The 20565-nt window shown below is 39.5% G+C and overlaps 1 protein-coding gene across 2 annotated transcripts in view; it reads right to left on the reverse strand.

The window, feature by feature from the left end:
• Positions 1–1488: 1488 nt before the first annotated feature.
• LOC121984370 (probable inactive receptor kinase At5g58300) overlaps positions 1489–20565 on the reverse strand; it is a 41142-nt gene continuing 22065 nt past the window's right edge. For both annotated transcript variants that reach the window (XM_042537271.1, XM_042537272.1), the window contains exon 3: positions 1489–2495. In XM_042537271.1, coding sequence (XP_042393205.1) covers positions 1885–2495 — 611 coding nt within the window. In that variant the 3' untranslated portion in view covers positions 1489–1884. The remainder of the gene's footprint in view (positions 2496–20565) is intronic.

Raw genomic sequence — 20565 nt, forward strand, 5'->3', positions numbered from 1 at the left:
TCGTTGTTGGGGAATGTTAACGGTGTTTGATAATCTTAGGATTATTTTTTATTTTTCTTTATTTTCTTCCTTATTTTTTTTATTGGTGAAATTTTTAGCATATCTGATTACTCTCAAGTTTGTTAGTACAATCGACCTTTATGATTTTGATATTTGTTTGATAATATATTTAATGAAGTCCAGTTAGGTCATGGTTGATCGAATGACTAGTAAGGATAAGAAGTCTACCAAGTGACTAGCAAGTTCAGACAGGCCAAGGTAACCAGATGTCTAGCAAGGGTAAAAAGTATATCGAGTGACTAGTCTTAACTGAAGGTTAGGCAAGGAAAAATCTTAACTGGAAGTTAGGTATGTGAGAAGTCTTAACTGGAGTTTAGGTAAGGGGAAGTCTTCCTCCAGGTGAGAAGTTTATTAAGTGATTAGTCCTAACTAGAGGTTAAGTAAAGGAAAGTCCTAATTGGAGTTTGGTAGGTGAGAAGTTTTGGAGGCGTGAACTCCAAGCAAAGAAAAAATCTTAGGGGAGCAAATCCTAGGTAGTCAGAAGTCTTAGAAAAGTGAATTTCAAGCAAGTAAACCTAAGTATAGTGTTGCTAAACACTATTTTGCATTACTATTATTTGTTATTATGCTAATCTAGTTTGCAGGAAAGTTATAATAGATTAGGACGATCAGACACTAAGCGAAGAAAATTAAAAAAATGTCTAAAGGATCATATGTTTGACAGATAAATTGAGATAAACTTCTAAAGTGGAGTGGAGAGATCATGTCTCAGTACAATTCAAACCTCCTGAGTCACTCCCACTATGTGACATCTCGAGTCACTCGAGTACTCAACATCACAAGTAACTCATCCAGCTCAGTGACTAGGCTCCCCCACCTTCCAAGTCACAATTATAGCTCTATAGCCTGAGCACCTGACACTCTATATGTATAGGACAACATCCCAAGCTCTTTTAATTGAACTTTAGTCGACCCTGTTCTTAAGTGTGACTGGCAGAAGGACTAATGATACCCTCGTTAATAATATCCCTCCCAGGCACGAACTGCAATCCGCAACCCCCAAGATCAATAATTTACTAGGGTTTGAAGGCATGATTCTCTAAAAATAACGTAGCTAATGGTAGCATGAGATATCTATGATATCTAACTCTAATTTGACTTTATTATTTTTTTCTTCTTCTTCATTACTGCCTTGTTATTTTTCCTCGATCCCAAGATGGCTTAAGCATTGGAGGAGTTTTGCTGAAATGACTTCGCATGTTAATCTATGTAAGTCCAATCATGTCACGAGAAGAAGCTTTGTCATCGATCTTCAATGGGTGATAGATTTCCGCTGCATCAGCATCATTTAACACATTTAGCACCTGAGTGTGCACCTTCTACTGGCAACTACCTAATATAACTGTGCCCATCTAAAAATCGTTGTATTCTCTCACAAGTAGGCATTTGTGATGCTTTAATGTCTCAGCAAATATAATTCAAAAGAAATTTGGAACGCTCAGCAGAGTAATCATGATTTAACAGCTAGACAAATACATTCAAGACCTAGCCAGTCATACATTACAACCAGCCTATCGTGAGAGTACAATTAGTCCACGATAACATGAAAATGTTTTAACCTCGGCATCTGAGTTTTAGCTATGGCAACACTACACAAGTTGTGCACAGAGTCAACTTAAAGCATAAACATGCACACATTTCCTGTCACTTAAACAAATGCAAAGCTCTAACAAACTAAGACAAACCGAGGTCGAAAGATAAGATGACGAAATATGCAGGGGTTGGTTGATGCTCCTTCCTATGAAATTCTTTGTTTAGAAAAAAGGACTCTAGCTACTATCTTCCAGTGGCCATCAGTGAAATACTTGTTCCATAGTTAAGCTATCATGGTGTTCTGTCCTCTGACTCCTTGTGCTTGTCCTCTAAGCCAAACTGCCGTATCTCTTCAATCTTTCTAATCACCTCTTCCATTCTCGGGCGTTGATCAGGAGACTTAACAACACATGCCATTGCAACCTGGAGCATCTCCACCATCTCCTCCTCAGTCTGTTGACTTCTCATGAGTTCCTTGTCAAATACTTCGGCAGTCCACTCCTCTCGCACCACAGATTGGACCCACCTTAACAGGTCTGCCACATCATCATGTCCATGAGACTGGAGTGGAGCCTTCCCAGTAAGCATCTCTAGGAGGAGAACCCCAAAGCTGTAGATGTCAGACTTCTGTGTGGTCTTTCGTGTCTCAATAGTCTCAGGGGCACAGTACCCCACAACAATTCGAGAAGTATTAGCAGGAAGATTTGTTAGTACAGTGAGGCCATAATCTGAGACAACAGGCTTAAGATCTTGATCGAGGAGGATGTTGGTAGATTTGATGTTTCCATGAGCCAGCTTTCCACCACCTTCAGAGTGTATGTGTGCCATGCCATAAGCTGTTCCTAGTATGATTTTCATTCTGGAATCCCAGTCCAGCAAGGCCTTCTCAGTGCCACTGGCCCCTGTTGATCATTATTTACAATGAAACAACAAAAGAAAAGGTTTTAGATACAAACCTACAAGCATCTCATGCTTTACATTTATTTTCCTAAACCTCAAGAAATTGGGAGATAAGAGTTCTACTCGCACGTTTTACTAATTATTTTATTTAAACCGAATAGAATCAAATCAAGAAAAAAAAAAATTAATTATTTAATCAAAGTGTTTCATACAAAACTACCCTAAAAAACTCAATTTTTTTTTTAAAAAAAAAGTCATTAAACTTAAATACAAAATAGCAACCAAGCCTAATTTATTCATATTTTTTAAAATTTTAGAGTTTTAATTAAAAAATACAAAATAAGATTAATAAAAAATTAAAATTAAAAGAACATTTATAAAAATAAAAAATATTTTTTCCTTTTTTAATAGATAATTACAAAATAACAACCAAGCCTTATCCCACTAGGTGAGGTTGGTTATATGAATCCTTTTACACCATTGAGTTCTATCTTCTACTATATCATCGTCTATACTTAAATAAATTTTATATTGTTTTATTATTACTAACCAAGTTTTTTTTGTCTTCCTTTTCCTTATTTGATATGCGTGTTTGTCATAACATTTATTGGTCGTCTAAGTACATACTCATACCATCTTAAACGTCTCTCGAAGGTTTCCCTCAATAGATGCAACTCCAACTTTCTCTCTAATGCTCTCATTTCTTATTCTTTCCATCCTCGTATGTTTGCATATCCATGTTAACATCCTCATCTCTGCAACTCTCATCTTCTACTCATATGCTCGAGTCATAGCCAAACATTCAATTTCATATAACATAGTAGGTCTAACCATGATTTTGTAGAACTTTCCTTTAAGTTTTAGAGGTACTTTACAGTCACATAAAATACCCGACCCTCTCCTCTATTTCAACAATCCTGCTTGTATTCTATATAAGACATCTCTCTCGATCCCTCCATCGTTTTACAAAAATAATCCTAAATATTTAAACCTCTTGCTTCCGAACAATTCGTCATCTCCTATCTTAACAATTGTCTCATTACGCCTAATATTGTTAAATTTAAATTCTATATATTTTGTCTTTATTCTACTAAGTCTAAAACCTTTCCCTTCTAGTATTTTCCGCCAAGATTCTAGTTTATCATTTACTCCTTCACGTATTTCATCTATCGAAATAATATCATCTGCAAACAACATCCATCACGGTACTGTGTCTTGAATGTGTGCAGTGAGTTTGTCCATAATTATTATAAAAAGATAGGGACTTAGAGCTGATCCTTGATGTTGTTGGATCGAGATCGCGCTAGAGGGGGGGTGAATAGCGCTCGTGGCTTTCACTTTTTCGGAATCGTAAAACTGTTCGAGTAAATGCAGCGGAAATAAAAACAATCACACAAAGAGGCAAACTATTTACTTCGTTCGGAGCCTAGATCGACTCCTACTCGAAGGCCCGCGATCCTTGATCGCTTTCGGTGGGCAACAACTATAAGCACGATAATTTGTACAATTATAGGAATTTACAGCTCATAAACTTTATACCGACAACTAAAGATGGAGAAGCGTAGTTCTGGGTCGTTGGTGTCGCGTCGCAGCACTTTTGGGTCGTCAGGTTCGCAGCACGCAGCAAGAGATTATTCGGAGAGCGTTGTTATGAAGTGCTGGTCGAAACCCCCTTATAAAGGGTGTTCAAGGCGCCTTGAAGGCTGTTCAAGGCGCCTCCATGCTGCCTGGTCTTCCGCGTGGATCAAATCTGACCTGGTCGAATTTCATCCATTCAAGGCACCTTAAACCTCACTCAAGGCGCCTTCCAAGGCGCCTTCTACCTTCTTCAAGGCGCCTCCAATGGTGCTTCGCAGCCAGCTCATCCTTTGCACCCGAGGCGCCTCCAAGCTCCGAGGGAAAACTACCTTATTTTGTACCTGCAAGACTTGTTAGTCCCAAACAATATCCTGCAACACAAAATTAGCACAAAATAACAGTATGAATAATAAAAGAATGTTTATGACAGTCTCCAGACTGTCCGGGTCTGACTTCGGATTTCCAACCGGAAACCCTAGGTCGACCCGACGCCTACTGTTCCCTCTACGAGGAACGCATCTTCACCTACTCCACTCAGGAGATTTACCTGTTGCCAGTGCGATCCTCCAGATCGACTGAACTTTTCGCCTAGGGTTACCACCCCCTAGGACCTAGGGTTACCGCCCCCTAGGGTTTTTCTCCACCTAAGGTTACCACCCCCTAAGGTTGCCATCCCTTAGGGTTTCCTCCACCTAGGGTTACCGCCCCAGGACCTAAGGTGGCCCCCCTTTAGGATTTTCCTGCCCCTAGGGTTACCTCCCCCTAGACCCTAAGTTCACCCCCCTTAGGATTTTCCTTCACCTAGGGTTACCACCCCCTAGGACCTAAGGTTACCCCCCCTTAGGATTTTCCCCTGCCTAACCGCAGTTAGGACTTTCCTGAAACCTTATTTAACCACGTTAGATAACAAGAAATCTTAACTTTGAATCCCTTTGCCATTATCAAAACTGAGGTTCGATCGTCGGATGTTTACTGCACCAACAGATGTAACCCTATTTTTATTTGAAATGCTTCAGTTACTCCGCCTGAAATCTTTACTCTGGCCGTTACATCCTTATATATATCCTTAATTAGTTCAATATATGTTACGTTAACACCTCTCTTTTCTAAAATTCTCCATATAATTTCTCTAGACTAACTCCACCCATGACGACCGAATAAAACTATGGCAAATATTCAATGAATGGATCCATTAAACTATTGTGCTAATGCTAGGTTATTCCTAGGAAGGAATGTGTTGCAGGGTTCGACTGTAACATCTCAACAAGGACCGCTACATCTCCAAAACTTAGGTGTAGTGCTAAATATATAAGAGTTCGCATTACAGGGTCCGACTATAATGTCTCAGCAAGGACCGCTACATCTCTATGAGAATTTGGGTGTAGTGTTAAATAGGCAAGAGTTCTCACACTATAGGTTGGATAAGAATAAATATGATAGGAAAACTAATAATCTAATATTTGGAATATGGAACATAGGAACTCTCACTGGTAAATTAATAGAGGTAGTAGATACGATAATTAGGAGAAGAATTAATATTTTGTGTGTACAAGGGACAAAATGGGTAGGTGAGAAGGCGAAAATGATAGAAAACTCGGGTTTTAAGTTATAGTACACTGGAAAGAGTAAAGCAAGAAATAGAGTAGGTATTATTATAGATAGTTTGTTAAAGGATGAAGTTGTAGGAGTAGTTAAAAAAAGGGATAGAATTATAGCCCTTAAGATAATAGTGGTGAAAGAAACTATGAACATAATTAGCGTATATGCACCGCAAGTAGGATTAGATGAAGCTACCAAATCAAAGTTTTGGATTGACTTAGATGAAATATTATAAAATATTCCAACAAATGAAATAATTTTAATAGGAGACGATCTAAATAGGCATGTCGGGGTGAAAAATGAGGAATATGAGAGGGTATATGGGAGTAATGGGTTTGAAACGAGAAACGAGGAAGAAAAACTATATTAGATTTTGCGATAGCATATGACCTTATATTAGCTAATACGTTTTTAAGAAAAGAGAAGAACACTTAGTCACATTCAAAAGTGGGAATAATAAATCGCAAATTGACTTTCTTATGCTTAGGAAGAATAATAGAAAGATTTGTAAAGATTGCAAAGTCATCCCTGGAAAAAGCTTAACTACCCAACATAGGTTAGAAGTGTTGGACATACGGCTCAAATATAGTATCAATAGAAAGAAAATATACACGATTCTTAGAATTAAGTGGTGGAAGTTAAAGGATGAGAAGTAAAATATATTTAAGGGGAAGGTAGAAGTTCAAGCATTAGGTAAAATATACAATGACTTTAATATAATATGGGATAAGATGGTATCAAAGTTGAAAATAGTAGCTAAGAGTGTACTCGGTGAGTTAAAGGGACATGCACCACTAAGTGAAGAATCTTGATAGTGGAATGAGAAAGTACAAGAGAAAGTGAAGGAAAAATGAATAGATTATAAGGAATTATATATTTGTGAGAATAAGGAAAACTTAAACAAATATACAATAGCTAAGAAAGTAGTGAGTGAAGCAAAAAATGAAACTTTTGAACGATTATATCAAAAATTGGATAAAAAAAAAGGGAAAGAGACATTTATAGAATAGCTAAAGTGAGAGAAAGGAAAACAAGAAATCTTATCCAAATAAAATATATTAAAGATAAATGTAATCAGGTATTAGTAAACGATGGAGAAATAAAAGAGCGGTGGAAGAGGTATTTTTATCAACTTGTTAATGAAAGTTTAGATGACCAACTTAACTAACGTAATTTAAGTAGGTCAAATGAGTATAGAAATTTTAATTTTTATCGTAAAATTCAAACTTTAGAAGTAGAACAAACTTTAAATGAGATGCACAATGGAAAATTCATTGGACCAGATAATATTCCGATAGAGATATGGAAGTGCCTAGGGAACAAGGTATTGAATAACTTACAAATTTAACATGATATTAAAAATGAAAAAAATACCTGATCAATAGATAATAAGTACTCTAGTTCCTTTATATAAGAATAAGGGAGACGTGTACGTGATCGGTGACCGGCTAGAAGGGGGGTTGGATACCTAGGTCACCCCCGACTTCGATTTCTTCTCTACAAAAGATTAGTGCGTAGCGGAAACACGAAAACTAAAACAATGAAAGCAAACAAGAGAGAATACAAACGCTAACACGATTCCTTTACGTGGTTCGGAGATTGCTTGCTCCTACTCCACGGCGTGCCCTTGAGGTGGACGAACCCTTGATCCTTCGGTGGATCAGTCCCCGGCAATCTCCGGCTAGATCTTACTCCTTCTCAATGGAGTACAACCTCTCACAAAACTCTCTTCCTCTTACAAGATGGAACTTAGGTTTGGAGAGAAAGAGTGGACTTGGAAGCTTTGGGCACAGACTTAGGAGTTATTCAACAAACATGAGTAACCTCCTTTATGCCCCAAAGCTACCTATAAATAAGAGGAGAGAGTTGATCATTATATCAACTAAACCCCGACACCAGTCGACTGATCCATGCATCAGTCGACTGGTGTGACCGTTGGACACAATCAACGACACTCCGCAGAATCCGCGATCCTGCCAACGTCTATATACCAGTCGACTGATCCCCATAACCGACAAGCACAGAAGCATTCTGTGCTCTTCGTGAATTTGGACCAGTCGACTGGTCAAAGTACTAGTCGACTGGTACCTTAGCTTACTCACACTCATCCTTTCCGGAGTCGCCTTTGAAGCCCTCTTCCTTGGCCTTCGTCCCTCAGATGCACCCGAGCCCACGGCTCCTCTCCGTGCCATCCTTCATGTTGCCTTGAAGTCCGCTTCCCTCGGCTCCACTCCATTGCTCCTCGTCCGACGGTCCCTCGAATATCTTCCACACCATCCTTCACCGACTCAAGGATCCGAGCCCTTGGATGAGCTTCCCGAACTTGGTCACACCAAGTTCCTTATGTGTTTCACCAAGTCCTGTAAGACTCAAATACATATCAAATACATATGAAAGTCTAACTTAAACTCTTTGACACACACATCAAAACCATGATCATACCGATCAAACTTGAGTCGATTGCACCAACAATCTCCCCCTTTTTGATGTGTGGTAACATGTTTAAGTTAGGCACAAATAATAACTTTGAAAATTACAAGCAATATGTAAACATAAAGCATAAAACCAAGCTCCCCCTAAACATAAGCTCTCATATTTTGTAAAATACCGAAAATAGGCGAATATTAATAAGGGAATTTTCCGGAATTTTTGGATATTTTTCGGGAATTTTTCGGAGCTCGTATGGACGAGTTAACGGGGATAAAAAAATGGGACCCGGAAAAGTCTGTTTAGGCTACCCTGTTTTAATGAGGAAAAGTTTTATTTTCTTTTCCTTTTTCTTTTCTTATTTCTTTTCCTTTATTTTCTTTTTTCCGTTTTCTTCCTCGCCGAGACCCCCCGCGTGCCCTATTTCCCCGATCCCGAGCAGTTCCCCTTTCTTCCTCTCTTCTCACTCGGCGCCGATCTCTTCTCATCTGTGCCCTAGCCAGCCCCGGCCTACTTCTCCTCTGCCGTAGCCACAATCGACGCCGCCTGGAGAAGCGCCGAGCCGATCCTCTTCCCCTGCTGCCGATCCTCTGTCGTCGTCGAACGGAGAGTGCCGGCCACCCTTCCTCTGCCCTCGAGCCGAGCCACATTGCCGAGTGACGCGCCGTCGCAACTCACAGAGCCGACCAACTCTTCTCGGCCGATCCTCTGTGCCGGCAACCGAGCCCTAGCGCCGACTCTTCCTCTTTTTCCCTCGCTGTGGAGATTCTGGTGCCACCACTTGCCGCCGACGACGAGAGCCACTGCCGAGCCTTCCCAGTGCCCCAGCCGACTCTTCCTCCCGAGCCACTCCGACCACCACCGACTCTTCCTCGTGCCTCTGCTGGTGAGGAGGTCATTCTGTTTCGATTTAATGCTCCTTATTAGTGTTGCCCCTTATGCTGGCTATTATTGGATGTGATTTTTAACGTGATATATGCTTGGTGGCACAATTGATGTTCCCTTCTGATATGATTCGCAGGTGTAGGATTCGGTGGATTAGTGAGCACGAGGGTAGTATTGTACTATGTGTTGTTTTTGGTTACCAGCAGCAATAATCCTTGTGTGGATCAACAATCAAGGCTGTGCGTTTGAGGTAAGAGACTTAAATTATGTTGATTTAGGTCTAAGTAGTTGGATGAAACATGAATTGTTATTTGAATTGATTTAAGTATAGAATTAAATCTAAATGGTATTATTAGGGTTAAGGGAAACTAACCCTAATTAACCGTTGGATTTAATTTGGTAGATTGAGATTTATGGTTTAGGGTTTTTCCCTAAATTGTTCTTAAAGATTTTTATTTAGCTATTCGTTTAATTTGTAGCTAAATAAAAATGTATGATTGGTATTACAGGACCTTGACGCGAGACGAGTATCTCGATATCGGATTGGACCTTTATTCTATTGGAGGCGGGTACTTTTGACTTATGTCATTTGATATACATAGTAGTGAATATAACAAGTTGCATTAATTATGTTCTTATTTATTCCGGTTAATCACTACCCGATAATTGTTACATGATTGATTGATTGTTTGTTTTGCATCTCATGTATTCCTTACCTGTTGATACATGCTTATAGGGGTAGTGGTATACCATGTTTTACCATGTTCAGGACCTAGGTTTTATACCTTCTGTGTACCTTTGATTTGACTTGATTCGTTGACCTATAATGCACTTATATATATATATATATATATATATATATATATATGGATTAGGTCAGGATATTTTGTGGTTAGTACCATGCACCATTTGCATGATTGCATGCTGTGCGATAGTCCGCTCCATTATTGTTGAGCACATCGCCAATTACATGGATCTGCACACACCACCACTCATGGATTAGTGGTCGATTCAGGCAGAGTGTGTTGTAGCAGGGACTCTGTTAGGCACCGTTGGTCCGCTCATGGGTAGTGTGACACAACGTGTTATCCGGCAGGGATTCCTCCCCGTCATCGTGTACCGGGAGTTGAGAGCATTGCGCTCCCCCATTTATGATTTGGGGTAGGAGGATAGTGTACTCCAGGATCCCGTCCACTCGGTCACTCATCGGGAGTAGTGACTACAGAGTGTCACAGCCTTACCCACTCGGCCTCACTATTGTGTGAGATGATCGGTCGCTTAGGGGTGATCAGACGATCATCGCATCATACGCATGACGCATTTATTGTCAGGTTTGTGTTTCACGCATTTATATCTGCATATTGTTCGATACCTATGTTTGATACGCATACTGTGATTTCCATATCACTCTGATTGTTTGTCCTTATACCTGGTCCTGGTTAGTGCATTCTCCTGTTACTTCAGATGCATTTTATCCTTCTTATATCAAGAGATCACGCATGATTAGTGCTAGGTGTTATTTCCTTACTTTGTATATCAATCGTTGCCGAGTGTTGGACTCACCCGCCTCCATTGTTATTATTTTTCATAGTTCCAGTTGCTAGTCCCTGCAGACCACAAGCTGTTTTTATCTTTTGGTTTGTTATTTAGACTGTGTTAGACTTATTATGTTTGAGGATTTGGTTATTGTATGGATTTTTATGATCGATGGATTTTCGTATGGTTTAGATTTATTCTACTACATGCCTGTCTGGACGGCAGAAGAGGTGAGTTCATCGGATTTGAGCTTTACGAGTGTAGTTGAGTAGGGTTGATTTTGAGTCATGGTATTACTGCTTTGGTTTGCTTATATTTATATAAATTGCGTGGTGATGGTTTATTTACATGTTATTATTCCAACCGTATGTGGCTGAGGTATATGTGGATATGTAGAAAGTTTCAAATTGTCCGCCGTACAGGGGAGATGCTGCCGAAATTTCTTCGGACAGAGACTCCTCCGGGGCGTGACAATTTATTTGGTATCAGAGCTTAAGTTTTACGATCGTTTGTTTTTGTATTTTGGATATTGGAGATAACCTGATACCAATTTATTGGTATCAGAGTGCCAAAGTTTGGCGATACTTGTTTGATTTTTCGTGTTACGGATTTTCGAGATTTGGCTCATACCAATTTATTGGTATCAGAGTGGGTTATGATACCTGCTTTTGGTATTCTGGATTTTTGGATTAGCCCAAGTTTGCGAGGCAAACTGGGTAGTTATTTGGATTGCACGGATTTTCCATTATGTATATATTTTGGACTTCCGTTTCGGATTTATATGGATTTCCGGTGATTTTCATGTTCGGAATTTTGAGGTCAGAAGTTGGGGATTGGACAACGATGGAACATCTCCAGACGGCATATAGGTATGATGTTTAATTTTATAGTTTATGATAGGTATTAACATTCTTTATGTAGTACATGTTTGGTTGTTGTAGCACATATTACATGTGATGGGTTAGCCATTGAGCATGATTGACCTTAATAGAGATCAAGGATTATAGTCTTTGGTGATTTTTCATTTCATACCATCAGTAGTTTTAGCTTTTGTTACTACTAGTAGGAGATGGAGGCACATACCAGCCTCTGCTATTGTTAGCTGGCTAATGGATGATACCTACATATTCCTGTTGACTTATCCAGTAGAGTTTTTATATTAATATCTTTTGGATATTAGGGTATCCGAAACGATGAAAATTGGTCATTTGGGGAGTTATCATGTTTGATCATTGTTGAGAATGATTTGAGGTTGAGGAATATTGTGAGATCAGATATTGTGATGTGTTGATTTCTAATGATTTATGAGAGTAAATGTTATGTGGTTGTCTGATGATCTATTACTAGATATTTGTTTTGATGATCTATTAGTAGATAATTATTTTGATGATCTATTATTTGGCTTGTCGTTGATGGTGACATAGTGAGTGTCATGTATGATATTCACAGGTTGGATGATTATAGTTGGTGATCAGATTATAAATCGGGTGTTAGAGAGTTTACGGTTGAGTGTACCTATAAATTTTAATAAATCTGGTTAGTTGTGGTTAGTTAACAGGATGATAAAGTTGATATTTGCTTTCTTTGATAATAGACTATGTGGATAAATAATGATTTGATGTTTTGAATGTTAACTTGCTCTTATGGGGAGTAGAGACTTATTCATCTGATATTATGTGGGCTGATATTTTTGGAAAAAAAAATGAGGGTGTCTTGATGATCTTGAATTCTGACTTTTTATTTTGGGTCGTACACATTTATACATATGGTATTATGTGGGTTGACATTCTCTAGTTTGAGTTGATGTAATTAGTGTTGAATTGACCCATGAACTGATTTAGTTATTTAACAATGTAGTATATCATTTTATCTTAGTTAATTTTTATCAGTAAATATTGATTTACTCTTATTAGATCGGTCAGTAGAAGACTGATTTACGTTTGTCGAGTTGGGTAGTCGTGGTTTGATATACCTTAGTTGCTTGTGGAGGATTAAGGTATTCTTGATTAGTTAGTAGATGAATAATTTAGTTTTGTTGGTTGATCAGTAGAGGATTTCCATACTCTAATTTTAGAGGTTCGAACCTTTAGGTTATTTGTGCTTAGTTATGTGTCTAGAGCACATTTGAGTACATGTTTTGTACTGACGTGGAAAGGACTGATTTAGCCATATACCATTGTCGGCTTGGATAGTTTATAGAGGATCGATGTATCCTATTCCATGAAGACTTTAACCATGGACTATATATATCCGGTTGGATGACTCAGAAAGTGCATTGGGATATGTGACCCCGCTGATGTAAGAAAGTGTAGAGCTAATTGCTTAACACTTATGGGATACAATTGTTACTAGTGTATACTGGGAGAGTACATTTGGATTTAAGATGATAAAATTTTCCCCATTAGATATAGTCTTGGTAGTGTACGACATTGACTTGCAATGTTATACCATGGTGTGTATATCTTTCTTGTCCGATATTAGTTCCTTTGAATCTAGAGCAGGGTTGTTACTGGATGATTAGGCTGCTTTATTTTGGGTTGCTTTTGTTAGCTAGAGCCCTAGAGCCAATCATTTGATGATTGTATTTTTGGACTTATTGTATCATATTCTATATAAATAAAGGCATTTGGATTTTGGTTATTATACTTACTTGTATTGGTGCCAAATAAACTAAGTATAATAATGTCCTTGAGTAGATGGTTCTCACCTATATCAATCGGTTAGTTGAACCGATAGTGAGATGATATAGGGAACACTACTGTTAATCATTCCTAGTCGAGTATTAACATTCAGGGACAATGTTAATGTAATAAGACTAGCATGTAGGTCAACTCGATAACTTGATCTCACAAGTCATGGATATAGAGATATCAAGTTGACACATGGGTATACATTAGAGAATGTACACTGAATGACCCGCCATGAGAAAGTATCATGGATCGTTATATGAGTGTCATATATTTTCTCATGTGGCTATTAGTATGACTACTAGTCCTTAGACCTGAAGTCACCATAGATCCCTACATAAGGAGTTATGTACTTTGGTTTCCTCAAACGTCACCCGTAACTGGGTGGACTATAAAGGCGATTACTGAGTATATATCAAATTATGCAGAGGGATGTGAGTGATGTAGATGGGATCTATCCCTCCTATATGACGGGAGAGACATCGGTATTCTTGATAGAGTGAGACCACGAAGTGCATGGCCATGCCCAAATGAGTCAATAAAGGATATTGAGCTCATTTGATTTAGTGAGTCTACTTGGAGTTCAAGATTTAGATTGGTCAGAGGATGACACGGTCTATGCCTCACATTGATCAATCTAGATGTCTAGGATAGAAGGACACTTGTCATATTTTGTGAGGAGTCACAATTAGTAGTCACAAGGTGATGTCGGATCTCGACATTCTTGTAACTTGGGTAGTAATGATGTGTTGCTAGATACCGCTCATTACTTATGCTCCTAAATGGGTTTAGGGCATTGCCAACGTTACAAGAACCTATAGGGTCACACACTAAGGACAATTAGATGGAGATTAGGTTCATATGATGAACCAAGAGGATTAGATTCATTTGATGAATCAAATTGGATTAAGAGTAATCCTAATTGGGCTAACTTGAGTTGGACTCAAGTTGATTCATGTGTTCAATGAGTCTAATTTAGATTATGACTCATTGAATCAATTTAATTTAATGAATTAGATTCATTATATATTAAATTGGCTTGAATCAAATGGTTAGATTAGATCAACCATGGAAGAGATTTGGTCAAGTTTGACTTGACTTGAGAGGAAGATTAAAAGTCTAGTTTGACTTGACTTTATGCCACCTCATTGGTGAGTTGGCATTGATGTGGACTAATGATGTTACTCCACATCATCATGGTTGCCACCTCATGGGAGTTACTAGTGAGTGCCACCTCATGGAGGTTACATTCTCTCCTTGATGACAACTTAATGCATTAATGAGGGGAGTTACACATGAGAAAGGTGGTCGGCCACATTTTGAATGGGGTGTGAATTGATTTTCATTATTCATTCAAGTGTGGAATTTTGCATCTTCTTCCTCTCAAGCTCTCCCTCTCCTCCTTCCTTGGCCGAACCACATAGGTGCTAGCACACCTTGGTTTTTGGTCACCTCCACCTAGTGTGTTCGTGTGGATACGTGTAGAGAGTTGTCTACATTGACAACTTCGAGATCCGGCGTACCGAGGACGAGCGGGATACGCAAAAGGGCACGCAACAAGGGTAAAGATCTTCATCATGTAGATCTAGAAGTTTTGTAACTCGTACTCGTATGTTTTCGAATTTTTCTTCTCACGCGATTCGTTGGCTAGGGTGATTCGGGGTTTCCGCGACGCGAAAAAGTGGTTTTCGCGGCCCGAAAAATCCAACAGTGGTATCAGAGCCACGTGCGAAGCGAGTACGAGTTTAGATTCGTATTTTTATGAAAAATATGCATACTGTAACATTCTGTGAATTTCCTAATTTTTATGATTTTATGGGTATTTTTCTCGTAGAAGCGAAGCACAAGTGTTTTTACACTTGTAGGCTTCGACTACCGAGAAGAATTTTCCGAAACGGCAATGTTTCGACCCAAATCGTTTTGGGACAGTGGACTTAGGCGCTATAGGATCGCTTAGGAGCAACTCGCGATGGTTAGATCGCGGGTAGGGGTACTGCCCCTAACCCCGCAAGGGGATTTGCTCCGCGATTGCGTCCGAAATCGCTAATCGGGACTGCCGGGAAAATTTTACTCAAAAATTTGTAAAATTATGAAAAATTACAGAAAATTATGAAAAGTATATAATTTTGAATTATATATTAATTTTGTGATAGTCATGGCCCAAAGACCCAATTTGATTAGACAATTTGTGTTGTAATTCATAATACGGCCTGCGCGTCGTGATGTGATGTGCGTGTTATATTTTATTTTATTTTTAGTTTATTTTTTGCGACCTGCGCGTCGTGCCTTTCTTTTATTCTGGTTGTAAATTAGATTTAGACTCGAATATAACTCGAGTTTCAAAATTATAATGTACAAAATTGGAGCTGTGGAAGGTCCACTCGAGACGGAGTTACGAGGAAGGCGCGAGCAATACAAGGTGGTCAAAAGGAAGGCGCTTGAGAAGTTGACCTTAGGTTGACCATCCGATCTTCTCATTGGCTTGAAAAGATCATAGTAGGGCCATGACTAATCACAAAACTTAGTTAATTACTTGTGTATATGATGCATGTTTAATTAAGTAATTAATTAGTGCCTAGTGATTAAGATTAGATCTAAATCGTGCACAAGATGCACCCTTACGATTAGATTAGATCTACATCGTGTACAAGATGCACTCTTTCGATTAGATTAGATCTATCGAGTATATGATACGCATCATCTTTTAGATTAGATCTAAATCACGTCAACTCGTAATGCCTACCATGCCGTGATATCTACCACTACCTCGATCGCATGTTGTTGTTGAATCTGCCAAAGCAGAGCAACACATACTATCTTGGTAGGGTACGGAGGGACAATCTTGGTCCCGCCTATCAACGCATGGGTGAGTACAACTCAATTAGATTGAGTATTCTTAGTTAACTCGGTTGGATCGAGTATAACTATAGGCATTCTTCCAACGGTTGGAAAGATAGGTCAAAATCACATATATATTAACTCTCGAGCGTATTAGCCAAAGCTAACTCGAGTTTTAATATAAATGCGGATTTTATCCTATAAACAAGAGTTGCATAGAGATGTAATTGGTAATCGTTACCTACCGATCATACTAAGTCTTGGGCATATTAGCCAAAGCTAACTCAAGGATTAGTATGATGTGGATCTTGTCCCACATGAATTATAGAATTCAGTGGGAGCATCATTTAGTTAAAGGCCTAATTAAATTATTAAGAATATGATATTTATTTCTGCATTTATTTCTGTTGTAGATTACCATGACGTCGAATACGAACACCTTCTCTCTGCGATCTGTCCTTAAGAAGGACAAGCTCAACGGAGCAAATTTCCTGGACTGGTACAGGAACCTGAGAATAGTTATCACCCAAGAACGTAAACTGTTCGTTCTGGAGCAGCCCATTCCGGAGGCTCCTCCTGCCACTGCCACGCGAGCAGACCGAGATGCTTACAAGAAGCATCAAGATGACGCATTAGATGTGTCCTGTCTTATGCTCGTGACCATGAACTCTGAGCTTCAGAAGCAATATGAGTTGATGAGCGCTTACGATATGGTTGAACATCTTTGTCACCTATATCAAGGACAAGCAAGGCACTGGAAGAGGAACTCCAAAGAATACCTGGAAGATCTTAAGAAGAAGAGAAATAAGATTTCTATTTCAGGTATACATGTTATAGAAGTCAACCTCTCTATTTCTTCATCGTGGGTATTAGATACTGGATGTGCTTCGCACATTTGTACTAATGTACAAGCGCTGAGAAATAGCAGGGCATTGACGAAGGGTGAGATAGACCTACGAGTAGGCAATAGAGTACGGGTTGCTGTTATTGCTGTAGGAACTTACCATCTATCTCTGCCTTCTGGGCTTGTACTAGAATTAGATGATTGTTGTTATGTGCCTGCTTTAACTAAGAACATTATATCTGTTTCTTGTTTGGACAAGAAAGGTTTTTCGTTTATAATAAAGAAGAAATGTTGTTCCGTCTATTTAAACGAAATGTTCTATTGTAGTGCACCTCTGATAAATGGACTCTATATTCTAGACATTAGGAGTCCTATCTATAACATTAGTACCAAGAGGTTCAAGTCAAGTGACATGAACCAAACCTATCTCTGGCACTGTCGCTTAGGTCATATAAATGACAAGCGCTTATCCCAGCTCCATAAGGATGGTTTGCTGGACTCATTTGATTCTGAATCTTATGAGATATGCGAGTCATGCCTACGAGGCAAGATGACCAAGACTCCCTTTAGTGGGCACAGCGAAAGAGCGACTGATTTGTTAGGACTCATACATAGTGATGTATGTGGCCCTTTCAATGTCGCTGCTAGAGACGGTTATAGGTACTTCATCACATTTACTGATGACTTCAGTAGATATGGTTATGTGTACTTGATGACACATAAGTCAGAATCCTTTGAAAAGTTCAAAGAATTCAAGAATGAAGTACAGAACCAGCTTGGCAAGAATATTAAGATACTTCGATCAGATCGAGGTGGAGAATACCTTAGCCATGAGTTCCGTGACTACCTAGCTGAGTGTGGGATTCTATCCCAACTCACTCCTCCTGGAACACCACAGTGGAATGGTGTATCCGAAAGGAGGAATCGTACCCTATTAGATATGGTACGATCGATGATGAGTCACACAGATCTTCCGAGATACCTATGGGGCTATGCTTTAGACACGGCAGCTTTTATACTCAACCGAGTTCCATCCAAGGCCGTGATAAAGACACCATATAGGATATGGACTGGGAGAGATGCCCAGGTGTCTTTCATGAGGATTTGGGGTTGTAAGGCTTACGTAAGACGTCAAGTCTCAGACAAATTAGGACGCAAATCCGACAAGTGCTACTTTATAGGATATCCCAAGGAAACTAAGGGATATTACTTCTACATTCCCAGTCAGCAGTGTTAGGATGTATATTAGAAAGGGACTTTGTTTCTAGAAAGACTAGTGGGAGCGCGTTCGATCTTGAAGAAGTTCAAGATGCGAACAATAGCACTGATGCCTCGATGGAAATTGAACTGGAACCACAAAGTGTTGTGGATGATGTTCCACAAGGAGTTGAGAAACAACAACCAGTTCAAGTAGACATACTTCTTCGCAGATCTGATAGGGTACTTCGTCAGCCTGAGAGATACTCATTTCTCTTGTCTGACCATAATGACATTGTGCTCATAGAGGATGAGCCTACCACCTATCAGGAAGTTGTGATGAGACCAGATTCCGAGAAATGGCCAGAGGATCCATGTACACCAACCAAGTTTGGACTTTGGTTGATCCACCTGAAGGGGTAAAACCCATAGGGTGCAAGTGGGTCTTTAAGAGAAAGACTGACATGGATGGACTTATTTATAAGGGTCGTTTGGTAACTAAAGGTTTCAAACAGATTCATGGTATTGACTATGATGAGACCTTTTCTCCAGTAGCGATGTTTAAGTTCATTCGGATCATGCTTGCTATTGCAGCCTACCATGACTATGAGATATGGCAGATGGATGTCAAAACCGCGTTTCTGAATAGAAACCTGCTCGAGGATGTGTACATGACACAACCTGAGGGTTTTGTAGATCCACAACATACTAGCAGAGCTGCATAGGTCCATTTATGGACTAAAGCAAGCTTCTTGAGCTGGAATCTTCGATTCGATGATGCACTCAAACAGTTTGGTTTCATCAAGAACGAAGATGAGCCTTGTGTCTACAAGAAGGTTGTAGGGGATATAGTTGTCTTCCTCATATTGTATGTGGATGACTTACTACTCATTGGGAAGGACATCCCTATGCTTCAGTCTATCAAGACCTGGCTAGGGAGTTGCTTCTCAATGAAGGACTTAGGTGAGGCATCCCGTATTCTAGGAATACAGATCTAAAGAGATAGATCTAAGAGATTGCTTGGCCTAAGTCAGAGTACATACATTGACAAGGTACTCCTTCGGTTTGCCATGCAGAACTCCAAGAAGGGATTTATGCCATGGCGTGAGTCTTTCGAAGACTCAAGGTCCCTCTTCTAAAGAGGAGAGAGACCGCATGGATCAGATTCTTTATGCCTCAGCCATAGGATCGATCATGTACGCCATGCTATGTACTCGACCTGATGTCTCGTATGCTTTGAGCATGACGAGCAGATACCAGTCAGATCCAGGTGAAAGTCACTGGATAGCGGTCAAGAATATTCTTAAGTACTTAAGAAGAACTAAAGAATATTTCTTGATATATGGAGGCAATGATGAGCTAGCTGTAAAGGGTTACAGTGATGCTAGCTTCCAGACTGATCAGGATGACTATAGATCGCAGTCGGGGTTCGTATTTTGCATTAATGGTGGTGCTGTTAGCTGGAAGAGTTCGAAGCAGGATACAGTAGCTGATTCTACAACAGAAGCCGAGTACATTGCTGCATCAGAGGCAGCAAAGGAGGCAGTTTGGATCCGCAAGTTCATTACTGAACTTGGGGTGGTTCCTAGCATTGCTGACCCTATTGAGCTCTATTGTGACAACAATGGAGCTATAGCACAGGCGAAGGAACCTCGTTCACACCAGCGGACCAAACACATACTACGGCGCTTCCATCTAATTCGAGAGATTATCGAGAGGAGATGTGAAGATTAGAGAGTACCCACAGAGGCTAACATCGCAGATCCCTTGACCAAGGCTTTGGCACCGAGGAAGCATGATAGTCACAGTAGGTCATTTGGGCTTAGAGCCTATCCTGATTGACACTAGTGCTAGTGGGAGATTGTTAGCTAGAGCCCTAGAGCCAATCATTTGATGATTGTATTTTGGACTTATTGTATCATATTCTATATAAATAAAGGCATTTGATTTTTGGTTATTATACTTAGTTGTATTGGTGCCAAATAAACTAAGTATAATAATGTCCTCGAGTAGATGGTTCTCACCTATATCAATCGGTTAGTTGAATAGTGAGATGATATAGAGAACACTACTCTTAATCATTCCTAGTCGAGTATTAACATTCTGGGACAATGTTAATGCAATAAGACTAGCATGTAGGTCAACTCGATGACTTGATCTCACAGTCGTGGATATAGAGATATCAAGTTGACACATGGGTATGCATTGGAGAATGTATACTGAATGACCCGCCATGAGAAAGTATCATGGATCGTTATATGAGTGTCATATACTTTCTCATGTGGCTATTAGTATGACTACTAGTCCTTAGACCTGAAGTCACCATGGTTCCCTACATAAGGAGTTATGTACTTTATTTTCGTCAAACGTCACCCGTAACTGGATGGACTATAAAGGCGATTACTGGTATATAACAAATTATGCAGAGGGATGTGAGTGATATAGATGAGATCTATCCCTCCTATATGATGGGAGAGACAT

The sequence above is a fragment of the Zingiber officinale genome, chromosome 5B, assembly GCF_018446385.1.
Source record: "Zingiber officinale cultivar Zhangliang chromosome 5B, Zo_v1.1, whole genome shotgun sequence".
NCBI classification, from domain to species: Eukaryota; Viridiplantae; Streptophyta; class Magnoliopsida; order Zingiberales; family Zingiberaceae; genus Zingiber; species Zingiber officinale.